The following is a 13,391-nucleotide window of genomic DNA, read 5'->3' on the forward strand; positions in this document are numbered from 1 at the left end:
AGAATACATTCTCACCCTGATCTGCTTATATTTAATGTCTTTGAGAGAGGGTATTTCCAACAAGGGCTCTTGATCCTGAGCGTAGGGGGACTGTGGTAGAACATATTTGTGTAATCTGGTAAACAGATATCGTGGTTCTGATAGGTGCAAGACCTTCAATGTCATAAATATCTTAAATTTCACCCTGCTGTCTATTGGGAGCCAGTGCAGCTTTTGTGCCATGATTTTCCCAGCAAAAATCTAGCTGCTGTGTTTTGCACTGTTTGGAATTGTCTGATCATACATTTTGGTAAACCCCAACAGGACAGCATTACAGTAGTCAAAGACAGAGAGAACTAAAGAGACTACATTAATCATCGCCTGAAAGGAAAAATATGATTTTGGACTTCTAATCCAATACAGTTTTCCATATGTATTTTTTTACAATGTGCTGGACCTGTATAGACATATCAAAACTGGTCCAACCATACTCTCCAAGTTTCTTACCCAAACTACAAACGATTGTACTAAGTTGCTATTCAGTGTCAGCTGCTACCTTGGATTCTGCCCTCCCCATTTATTAATGAGTAGTAGTTCTGTTTTATCTTTATTTGCTACTAGTCCATTGACTTGGAACCATCCAAATATTTTCTCCAGTCCTGTCTTAATCTTCTGCTTGGCTACTACATCAGGTTCGGTCACCAGGATGATCAGTTGGACGTCATCTACATATATGTAGCATTCCTAGCCCAAGTTTCTAATGAATTCCCCCCTTGGTTTTAGGAATAGATTGAACAGCATGGGTAATAATTCTGTTCCCTGGAGAACTCTACTCTCATCCACTTGTTAGATAGAAAAAATTCTATCGATGCTAGGGACCCTTCCTCCCAGGCCTACTTTTCTACATCGCATCCCCTCCAGTGCATTTTGGACCAGGTCATATGCTGCTGAGAGATCTAGAAACCCCAGCAGCACATCCTCCTTTACCTTGTGCTTGAGAACTGAATCTTGCACTGCTACCAGTACAGTCTCGGTGCTCATATGTCTTCTGAATCCTGACTGAACTGAACTTGGTCCAGCATAGAGTAATCTTCTAGAAAGGATGAGACCTGTTGGTAGGCAAATTTATCCACCAGTTTTGATATCCATGGCTTGTTTGCTACAGGTCTTTACTCTTCGAGGTTCTCCATATCCTTGTCTTTACTCATCATAATGGGTTTTATAATTGAGTGCATCCATTCATTCAGAACCTGCCCTAACTTGAGGGAATGATTTATAAGGCCCTTCTAGATAATAATAATAATAATAACTTTATTTTTCTATACCGCCATAGTCAATCGACTTCTAGGCGGTTTACAGTGTAAGAAGGCTGGACAATCAGCGAATAACAAGAGGTCTCAATACAATACAATAAGTCAACATACAATACAATACAATACAATACAAAGATTTTGTATACAATACAGTACCATATAGTACGAGTCTAACTACAATATAATACAAAAATCTGAACACAATACAATACATAAGTCTGAATACAATACAATACACAAGTCTGAATATAATACTATACATAAGTCTAAATACAGTATCCTACAATGAGTCTAAATATAATACAATATTGTAGAAGGGAAAGTTACGTATAGTTTGGAGTTCAATAGGTAATGAATATCTGAGTATTTCTTTAGAACTTCTTTAGATCTCTCATCAAGTATGTTGGGCAGATGTCCAAAGAAGAGAGGCCTGATTTCACTCCCTTAGCTTCTTCTTTATCTGGGCTTATGTAACCTGCTCAGACTCTTCTGTCCTGTTTCCTATTCTTTCCCCTCTTTTTCTAAAATTATGCTGTCATTAAGACCATTGTTTTCCTGTAATTTCCTTCAAAGAATCTGCTGAAATCATTGCTACGTAGGGAACAGTCAGTTGGGGTTCTTTTTGTGTTTTCTCCCAGCAGTTCATGGACTTCCTGATATAGGATACTTTGGGAGTTTCTGGCTACTAGGATCTTTTTGGAAAATAATTCTTTCTTTCTTTCTTTCTTTACTTACCTTCCTTATGTAGATTCTATTAATTGCATGCCAAGCCTTTCCTAGTGTTGCTGCCTCTTCCATTTTTTTCCATTTTCTTTTGAGTTGTCTCTTCTCTCATTTTAGCTGCATAATTTCATCGGATGGAATAAAATCGGTTTTCTTTCTCCCCTGCTTCTGCAGTTTTAATAATGCTACTTCCTCTTGGCTGTTATCCAAAATGTTCCATGTTCCCACCAGTTTAGGAAGGCCTATGTTAGTAATATCAATTTCCCTTGCTTGGAATATCTTGGAGAGCTTTGGTTTAGTTTAGATATTAAAAGATAGAAGATGAGGAATTGTTACTATAATGAGTGGAAATGGTTCATCTTATGAGGCAAGAGAAGTTGCAGTAGTTTGTGTGTGTATGAGGGCTGTTCAAAAAGTATCAGACCTTAATTTTTCTTGCTTAAACAAATAAAGCTAGGGAGGCGTGGTTTGGTGCACGTATGTAGGTGTCCCTTTTGTGCATGCTTGAATTTTTTTCCCGCCTACAGAAGCTGTCAGTTGCCGGCAGACTGCCGATGAGTGAGGAAGTGTAAGTTGAGCGCTGTCCAGTTTTCATTTTTGACAAAATGACAGAAAAAGTTGAACAACGCTACTGCATTAAATTTTGTGTAAAGATTGACGATTCCCAAGTGGAAATGATCCACAAGATTCAACAGGCCTTCGGAGATGAAGCAATGGGCACCACATAGATAAAGGAGTAGTACAACCACTTCAGAGATGGTTGCACATAAGTGGAGAGGGAAGCACATTCTGGTAGGCCCTCACCATCCAGAAATTAGATTGTCATTGACCAAGTGAAGACCCTGGTGATGCAAGATTGTCGAATCACGATCAGAGAACTTGCAGACGAGGCGAGCATCAGCGTTAGATCTGTTCATTCCATTCTGACTGAGGATTTGGGCTTCAGGAGAATTTCAATGAAGTTTGTGCCAAACCTGCTAACGATCGAGCAGAAGCAACTCTGTTTGGAGATCGGACATGTTGGAGACTGTGAAAAGTGATCTCAACTTCCTCAGCACAGTGATCACTGGCGATGAGTTTATGGGTATGACCCTGAAAGGTACCAGATTTCAGTCAAAAGAAGACATCATGCAGAATGCGACGGAGCAATCTCAAGAGGTGTTCCAGCGCTGCTTTCTGACAGTGGCAGAACTGTTGGAAGACGTGTGTGGCAGCCCAAGGGAACTACTTTGAAGGAGATTAGTATAAGATTGTTGTATCTGAATATGAGTGTTTTTTATGAATAAAGGTCTGATACTTTTTAAACAGCCCTTGTATGTATGTATGTATGTATGTATGTGTATATATATATATATATATATATATATATCTACTGTGTCTAGTTCTGTCAGCTGGAACTTAATAGTGATGGAGTAAAATTCTTCTAATTGGTTTTATTTGATTTTATCTTGTATTCTTGTTTATGTATTTAAATGTGGTTCACATGATTATGTATCAGCTGTAATCCACTGAGACTTTTTAGATTACGTGGACTAAATAATACAAAACAACATGTATGCATATATTTAAAAAGGGATTTTGAGATATTTTGGGTTTTTTTACCTCCCTCTTGCAGAAACAGAAAATGCAAATGTGTGCCCACTCTTTCAGTGGTATTGGTCAAAGCCAAGGATGTGTAGGTGAGTTAGCCTTCATTTCGGATAGGTGAGCAAATTGAAACAATCAAGTTAGATCATTTTGCATATTTTCCACTGGCTATATTTGACCCATACATTCAGTGCTGGGCCCTATACTGGTATTTAATGTTACCAAGTGGATTTGGGTATGACCAAGATTCAGTGCCGTACCAAAGTAATTAAACAGCATATTGTACCTCATAAGACATGGCTCTAACTATGCCTGGTAAACTGTCTGTGCACCTGTGCTGAATTTCTGTGGTGCCTACTTTTCAGCTCCTCCCTAAACTACCCAGGCACTTAACCAGCGAATACTGTAGCAGGTAGAGCAGCAACACTACCTGGCTAAGTGCTGTTGAATATTGGCTTGGGCCAGCCAGCATGACTTAACCAGGTAGGAACCTCTCTTCCCTGGTTAAATTGTTTTGAATATTGAACCTTTATTTCTTCTCATCCCACTAGACCAGTCCAGACACTTGGGTTTATGCTATTCTGCTAGCAGGTGAAGACTGAACTGTGATGTCACTATGAACATTGCGTAACTCCCTTTGCTTTCAGTATTTCTCGGTCTCTACCAGGCGGTAGACTTCCCTTGCAACCTCTGGTGGTCTCGGTTTATTCAAACAAACGAGCGAGAACACCTTCAAGATGAAGCATACGGAAAAACACAGCAAAGATGACCAATAGTGCTGCAAACTTTGACTCAAAAGGACCCGACATGTATGTGTTTTGGCTAACCAGCCTGCATCAGGGTCTATAAATAGCAATAAAAACAATATATAATAAATTATAAAACTACCATCAAAATGAGCAATAAAAGCAATAATAAAAAATATTACATTAGTATTAAGAACATAAGAAGTTGCCTCCACTGGGTCAGACCGGAGGTCCATCTCACCCAGCGGCTCGCTCCCGCTGCGGCCCACCAGGTCCTTGACCTGTGAAGTGAATTCTTGACTTTTTATAATCTACCTCTACTTCTATAACCTGCCTCTGCTGCTATCTGTACCCCTCAATCCCTTTATCCTTTAGGTACCTATCCAAACCTTCCTTAAGGTTTACTGTGCTCTCGCCTACTACGACCTCCGGAAGAGCATTCCATGCGTCCACCACTCTCTGGGTAAAAAAGTTTCAAGTTTATTAGGTTTTTTTTATATACCGCCTATGAAGGTTATCTAAGTGGTTTTACAATCAGGTACTCAAGCATTTTCCCTATCTGTCCAGGTGGGCTCACAATCTTATCTGATATACCTGGGGCTATGGAGGACTGAGTGACTTGCCCAGGGTCAAAAGGAGCAGCGCGAGGTTTGAACCCACAACCCCAGGGTGCTGAGGCCGTGGCTCCATCCACTGCGCCACACACTCAAAATGAAGAAACTTCAAAATATGATCTATAAAACATGTCATTCAGTAAACATGGGCACATACCTTGATGAAATAATACAATATTGTTATGCTTGCCTGAAAAAAATATGCACATAGGACACAAATTATACAGTTGAAGAGAAGGAGAAAAAAGAAGAGGAAATCCAGAAGAAAAGAGGTTGTTATGCATGGTCATAGTGCTGAATAATTAAACTAGTGTGAATGTGAAATATATATGTGGAGAAAAATTTATGTATGAGTATAGACAGAGCCGATGAAAAGTGCACAGCAATGGTGCAATGCTACTGCTGAAAAGTGACAAACTACTCACAGGAAACAAAACAGCTGTGTGATCACCGTGTGCACGAATTAAAGGATATAAATATACCAAGAATGAAGATAAGATAATCATGTAGCCAAGAACCTTGACCTACGAATCATGCACTAATAGTGAATTTTAAAATAAAAACTTCAGTGTACATCAAACCTTAAACATCCATCTAACAAAAAACTATTGATATACCAACAGTCTTACTTTACCTGCCAAAGCTATGCAAATAAACACAACTTTCGTCCAGCAAAATATATTATTATTTTACTTGTTTTACCTATCAAAACCGTGCAAGTACTAAAAAGGGTTAAGAAAAACAATTATAAAAACATCGATAAAATACTTTTCTGAGCAAGAACATGAATAAAATACTTTTTAGACTAAATGCACTGGGCGTTATTTTAAAAAGGGCGTTATTGTGTAAGGGAATATCACCCATCTTGTATGTAGAACTAAGATAAAAAGCTCTCAATCACCGAAATAGAAACACACTCGGATTCACTTTGGATGCCGTTGGCCTGGATGATAGAAGTGCATCACAGTCTGCATTGGTGGCTTCTACTCTACGTTTCTTCTTGGGTGATGCAGATGACAGATGCCTATCTTTTATGGCTGAAAGGTCATTGCGAAGGTCATCTGGTTCAGGACTGATGGTTATCCTCTCAGAGAAAAGGGTCCATCAACAGATTGAAGCTGAGTCATTCACCTTGGACTGCAATTGTTTGAAAAGATCCTGGACGGCAATGTGGTCAAGGTCTTCTCGTACAATGCCACAGTGGTGGCATATGTCAACAGATAAGGAGGTACCAAGAGTGTTACATTGAAGCTAGAGGCCCAGCTGTTGTTTTGCTGGGCAGAATCCCATCTGCCTCAAGGAAGGCAAACAGAATGTTGGGCATCATTAAGAAGGGTATCAAGACCAGGACGAAGGAAGTCATCCTGCCACTGTATCGTGCAATGGTGCGCCCACACCTGGAGTACTGTGTCCAGTACTGGTCGCCGTACCTCAAGAAGGACATGGCGGTACGTGAGAGAGTCCAGAGAAGAGCAACTAAGCTAATAAAGGGTATGGAAGACCTCTCATATACTGACAGACTGAAGAAGCTGGGGCTTTTCTCCCTGGAAAAGCGGAGACTAAGAGGAGACATGATAGAAACCTTCAAGATCATGAAGGGCATAGAAAGAGTAGACAGGGACAGATTTTTCAAATTATGGGGAACCACAAGTACAAGGGGGCACTCAGAGAAATTGAAAGGGGAAAGGTTTAGAACAAACGCCAGGAAGTTCTTTTTCACTCAGAGGGTGGTGGATACATGGAACGCGCTGGAGGATGTGATAAGCAGGAGCACGCTACAGGGCTTCAAAGAGGGTCTGGACAGGTACCTGGAGGACAAAGGGATTGAGGGGTACAGATAGGAGTAGAGGTAGGTAATAGGGATAGGATTAGAGGCAGTTACAAAATTAGTCAGGGACACTGTTCAGGCAATTAGGCCTGATGGGCCACCGCGAGAGCGGACCGCTGGGCAGGATGGACCTCTGGTCTGCCTCAGCAGAGGCAACTTCTTATGTTTTTATGTACAAGCTCTTTAGGTGGCGCAGGAGTGGACAATGTGCAAGCATTCCAGGGAGTGTTTTTTGTCCCTGAGTGCTTTCAACAAAATTATAAAACGCTGTGAGAGGCCGATGTTCAATCTAATGGCATCAATTGACAACAAGAAGGCTTCTCATTTCTTCAGCTGCAAAGTAGAACCGGTAAGCGCTGGAAAAAGACGCTAGTTCTACCATGGCCAACAAAGGAATTGTTGTATGCATTTCCCCCATGCCAATGATAGGCCAAGCTGTTCGAAGAGTAGTGAGCTATCAAGGGATGGTGATTCTTGTGGCACTGGAGAGGCCATGTCACCCATGAAACCAGTTTGGCTGCAGCAGGACAAATGCCTCGGACTGCCTTTTCGCCCAGCGCTGCTGTCACAGGTTCCAATTGCCCTGGAGAGTCTAGAATATGGCATGGCTTTTGAGTGTGCAGCTCTAAAAAAAAAAAAAAAGTTATGCCGAGGGAGTTATCTACCCTCCTAAGATCCAAGAAGCTGGCTACAGTCACAGCCTATGCTAAGGCTTAGAAGACTTTCAGCATTGGTTGAGGAACAGAAGGTAGAGCCTTTTAGGGCTCCAATTTTTGCGGTCCTATTATTTCTTCAGGACGATCTCAAAAAGGGCCTTGTGCTTGGCTCCCTCAAGGTACAGATAGCAAGCCTGTTGTGCTTTAGAGCTTGAGTGAAAAAAGGATCTTTGGTTTCCCATCCGGATGTGTCCTGGATTCTAAGAGGAGCATTGCGATTGCATCATCCCATGTGCTAACCATTTCCAACTTGGAATCTTAACATTGTGTTAAGAGCCCTCATTGGGCCCCTTACGAGCCCTTACAAGAGACGTTGCTGATGGATTTAACCATTAAGACGGTCTTCCTGGTAGCTATAGCCTTGGAAAGATGGGGTTTCAGAGCTTTAGTTGCTGTCATGTAGGGAACTGTTCCTCAGATGTATGGAGACTGGTGTCTCTGTGCACAGTGATATTTTTTTCTGCCAAAAGTGGTGTCGGCATTCCACGTCAATCAGGAAGTCTGCCTGTGTTCAGGCTGCAGAGGTAAAGTAATAGGACTAGGTTTTTGGCGGTTCTGGACTTGAGGAAAGTAGCTCTCCGTTATCTTTAGGTGACAAATGAATTTTGTGTCTCTATTCATCTTTTTGTGCTCACTGGTCCTGAAAATCTGAGACAACCAGCCTCTGAGGCTTCTATTACCAGATGGATCCATATGGCTATTTCGGATGTGTATGTTGCCTGTGGCAAACAGCTGCCAATATTGTTGAAGGCTCATTCCACCAGAAGTGTGGCTCCATGGGCTGAATCCCTGGCAGTCTCCTGCATGTGGAGATTTGTAGGGCAGTGATATGGTCCTCTCCATACTCTTTACAAAGTTTTACAGAGTGGACATGACTGCACAAATGGACACCACACAAATGGGTTATCCATGCTAGCAGCAGGCACATCTTCCCTGCCCTAGACTCGGTGGACAGCTTTGATGTGTCCCACTGGTCAAGACTCCTGTTCATTTTGCACTGGAACAGAAGATAAGTTCTTACCTTGATGATAATCTTTCTACTCTAAAGGAGAAGGAGTCTTGATACACATCTTGTAGGATGTTTATTTAGCTTGCTTCCTGTCTCAGACATGTATGTGTGTCTCCAAATACTTGCCTTGGAGCAGCCAAGAGAGCATAAAGATGAGTTTATGTGGTCGTCAAGCAAGTACAGTAAGTGATGCAATAGATCAGTATGGCAAAGTCTGCAGGTGAGCCTATAACAGCTGTATAAATGTTAGTGCTGGTTGCATCAGGTAGGTGGCTTGTTTGGTTCCAACTTGTTTATATTAAGTTTCATGGGGTTTAATTAATTGTCTTTGTTGCAGAGAAGAAAAGACTTGGTCATGGAGTTCCCCATGCCCTTCTTGTTATTTCTCCTCTTTTAGGGGTGATCAATGCTTTGGTATGAACTGAGGAGATGGGCACTGCCCACTGACACATGGAGATGGAGCTGAAAAACTGTGGATGATTCCTTCTGCAAAAACTCATGGATAAAGGAGAAAACTCCAGTGGTCAAGACTCCTGCTCCTTTATACTGGAAAGAAGATTATCAAAGTAAGAACCCAATCTTCCCTTCAAAGATCAATTCTTTTAAGGTAAGACATAGGATAGGCTGATTTCTCTGTAGGAACGTTTGGTACTATCAAAGAGTTCATAATGAAGGCTTATGGGCTTGCTTTCCTACTGTCTTTAGTAAGAGGTTGACTAAAAGTCATTTTATCAGAGATGGGCCTAGATAACCACAGATTTTTGGGTACTAAAAGTTATTGGGGATGGTTACACTCTGGAGTTTGCTTGGCCTTTTAGGTAAGAGCAATGGGATGATTCCAGAAATGCCTCTGGAAAAGTGATAGTCGAGCAGTTCTTATTCAGGTTACATCATTTTAGAAGCAGTGGATCTAGTGGAGCAGTTTATTTTGTTCTAAAAGAAAGAAGATACCTTCTGTCCAATTCTTGATCTTGAATCAGTCGTCTAATTCTCAAGTTAATAATAACGAAGTCCTTTCAAGAAAGCAGAACTGCCATACAGCAATGTGGTGCATCTTACTAGAGTTGAGATGGGGTTGTCTGTTTCTCTAAAGCAAAAAATGAAGACGGAAAGTGAGGTAAATAGGAAAACTCCCACAGCAAAAGTCAACCTCACTCGTTAGGGATTGATTGTAGAGTGGCCTGAGAACTTATCTTGATATATCATAGAAACTGGCCATGGAATAGTAGCAAAAAATGCTGACTCTATATGTTGATGTGTTACTTTTTTAAATTAAACTGTTAGTCTAGTACAAAATAAAAAAATAATAACCACTTGTAAATCTTTTTACTTATCCTTTATTGCAGTGTCAGAACTACAGTATATTTTATGATATATCAAGATAAGTTCTCAGGCCACTCTACAATCAATCCCTAACAAGTGAGATTGACTTTTGCTGTGGAGTTGTCTGTTTCTCCCAAGAGCAACCTTTACCCTGTCTCAGATAGTTGGGGGTAACGTTTCTTCCCATGGTGAGAAGGGAAAAACTATAATCTCGGATCCGAAGCTGCCTTCACAAACCAGCAGTTTGATGCTACCTTAAAGTGTTGGGATCAATGACTGTGAAGACCATTGAGAGAGACAGGACCTCTTAAAAAAAAAAAAAAAGAAGAAACTTGTGCATTCTGCCCTTACCACTAACAAAGCCAGAGTCAAAAGTTAGCACTGGAGCTCTATTAGCCTGCTTCCTGTGTAACCTATCTGAAGGAACAAGTTTTTGGAAACCCCTAATTGGAGCCTTATAACAAGAGATACAAAGTATCTCACAAACTGGGGGGGACATATGGTCTCGACAAATGGGCACAAATTGATGGTCCTTGGCAGAAGCTCAGGTCAGGAGCAATGAGGAGTCTCAAAATAAGTCTTAAATTTCTTGTAACATTTTTCATATAGTTTGCTGGCTTACAAAAAGGGAAGCAAGCTTATGTTAGATTCCAAACTTTGCACAGGAACTTAGTAGCAAAGGTTGTATTAATCCAAAAAAATTTCAGTCCCCTGCCATGTTTTGTTGGGCTGCAGCACCTGGATCAATTGGCTGTTTTGTGTTATGCAGAGCATGGCACTCTGAAGGTGACCTCAATTCAGCTGCCTGTCAGTCTTGAACCAGTAGAGACCAGCCAAAATCTTTTGCATGATTTAGTTTGAGACACTAGTGAATGTTCATACAAAGTTTTATTGAATTTGAAGGAGCATGGACAATTTTCAAAATTGGTCCACTTGATGTGGAATGACCTAGTAGACTTTGTCAACAAACCAAAGCTGAACAATGAGTCTGCATATGGCAGAGGAGGGGCAGATGTTGATGGATTAGGAACCGGAGAATCAGGAAGGCATCTTGGTGGCACATGTGAGTAAGACAAAACTTCTGGATGGATTACCTCAGCAGGAATTCCATTGGATCCAGGAGAATGGAGTCTAGCAGAGGATGCAGTCTTTGAAGTGATAGACCTTTTGAGGTTATCCAATCATGGTCTGATAGCAACTGCCCAGAATAAGAAGGTTCCAGCCAGAAATGATTGGGAATCAAAAGTAGTAGATGCCTTAATTCAACCAAGGGCCACAGTTGGGTTTTCTATATATATTTATGCTATGATTATTTATAGGCAGCCATTCAAAGGTTAGAAAAGCATCAGGGTCTAATAGTGTTGAAAGCTCTGGATTAGCCAAGAAGACCCAGTTACTGGGACTTTGAAAAGATTTTCTAATTTCAGATCCATCATCTCCAGCAAGCAGGGAGCATGTTTTAGTGCCTGATCAGCAAGCCAGATGCATCTCTGGTTTTGCTGTTTTTGTCTTGGCTTGTGAGAGGCTATTCAAGTAAGGTGAAAGCAACCTTATTACATTCTAAGAAAATGTTCTACCTTGTGCATAAGAGTCTGGAGGATTTTTGATGCTTGGTTTCAAAATAAATGTTTATTTTTTCTGTTAGATATTTTAGATTTCTTGCAAGATAGTTTAGACAAAGGGCTGGCATATACCTCCATGAAGATACAACTGGCTGTGTTGTCCTGTTAGAGATCCAGTGAAGGGAAAGTGTTTAACTTTGTATCTGGATGTGGTATGATTCCCCCCCCCCCCCCCCCAGAGTTGAACTTTTTATCAATCCACCTCTGTTGTTTCCTCCTAGGATTTAAATTTTGGTCTTGGCTACCTTATACAGCCATATACTACAAATAAACCCTTTACTAAAAACCAAATAATAAATATATCTATAGAGCAATTGTTGACATAAATAAATTATGTATAATAAATATAAATATATATAATTAATGAATATATTTCAATCTTAATCTTATAAACCTCAAAAATATATTATAAAACTATACACATAAACATAATTTGACAAACATAATGTCTTTGAACAAAAACAAACAGACAACGATTGCTGTATTCAAGTCAATAAAATGTAGTATACTTGTCTTGAAGCAATCCAAACACAAACAAATGAAATCTTGGGACAAAAATCATAAGTAACAAAGATTGCTGTATTCAAGTCAATAAAATGTGGTGTACTTATTTTGAAGCAATCCTAACACAAACGAGTGAAATCTTGATGGCAGGTAAAACTTGTGAGTACACACTTAAAAGTTCAAGGTGCAAGCGCAAAATCACGTGCAAAAAAGTCTATATGCAACCGAAGCAAACAAGGTTGCAACCAAAGCAGTGTAAGGTACAAAGCCGATGCTGATAAACCCTCCACATGAGGTAATGAATAAGATCCTCCTCCAAAGGCATAGAACGGAGCAAAATAGGACAGCAAAATAACTTCTTTTCTTCTCTCCTCCTTAATACAGGCCGTGTTTCAATTCTTTCTTTTTCAAAAGGAAGAATGAAAGCGGGCAGGAAGTCAGAGCAAGTTCAGTCTCTGACAGACCTTGCTCTGACTTCCTGCCCGTTTTCATTCTTCGTTTTGAAAAAGAAAGTTTTGAAACACGGCCTGTGATAAGGAGGAGAGAAGAAAAGAAGTTGTTTGCTGTCCTGTTTTGCTCCGTTCTATGTCTTTGGAGGAGGATCTTATTCATTATCTCATGTGGAGGGTTTATCAGCATCAGCTTTGTACCTTACACTGCTTTGGTTGCAACCTTGTTTGCTTCGGTTGCATATAGACTTTTTTGCACGTGATTTTGCGCTTGCACCTTGAACTTTTAAGTGTGTACTCACAAATTTTACCTGCCATCAAGATTTCACTCGTCTGTGTTAGGATTGCTTCAAGATAAGTATACCACATTTTATTGACTTGAATACAGCAATCTTTGTCTGTTTATTTTTGTTCAAAGACTATTATGCACTTTTTGGTTTGTTGTTTGGTTATGTTTGTCAAATTATGTTTGTGTATAGTTTTTAATATATTTTTGAGGTTTATAAGATTAATAAAGATTGAAATATATTCATTAATTATATATATTTATATTTATTATACATAATTTATTTATGTCAACAATTGCTCTATAGCAGTGGTCTCAAACTCTCAAACCCTTTGCAGGGCCACATTTTTTATTTGTAGGTACTTGGAGGGCTGCAGAGAAAATAGTTAATGTCTTATTAGAGAATGACACGGGGAAAAAATCTGTCCCCGTCACTGCACCGTCCCCGGCCCACCATCCTCTGCACTGCCCCGCCACCGCCATCCCTTTCACCGCCCCGTCACCGCCACTGCCATCCCATTCACCGCCCCGTCACCGTCCCCGTCTAGCACCCATTTTCTTCCCTCCGCTCCCCCATAGTCTGGCATCTGTCTTCTTCCCTTCCAGCGTCTTCTCCCCACTCTGCCTTCCACATTTCCTTTCAGGGTCTGTTCCTCTCTACCCTCTTTCAATGTCTGTTCTATTCCTTTCCA

The 13,391-nt window shown here is 40.5% G+C and overlaps 1 protein-coding gene across 1 annotated transcript in view; it reads left to right on the forward strand.

Annotated features, from left to right (window-relative positions):
* Positions 1–13,391, forward strand: part of MAEL (maelstrom spermatogenic transposon silencer) — a 112,109-nt gene that overhangs the window by 85,892 nt on the left and 12,826 nt on the right. The window contains exon 11 of the mRNA XM_033943345.1: positions 3,631–3,694. Within this exon, the coding sequence (XP_033799236.1) occupies positions 3,631–3,694 (64 nt within the window). The remainder of the gene's footprint in view (positions 1–3,630; positions 3,695–13,391) is intronic.

The sequence above is a fragment of the Geotrypetes seraphini genome, chromosome 4 (genome assembly GCF_902459505.1).
Source record: "Geotrypetes seraphini chromosome 4, aGeoSer1.1, whole genome shotgun sequence".
Taxonomy (NCBI): domain Eukaryota; kingdom Metazoa; phylum Chordata; class Amphibia; order Gymnophiona; family Dermophiidae; genus Geotrypetes; species Geotrypetes seraphini.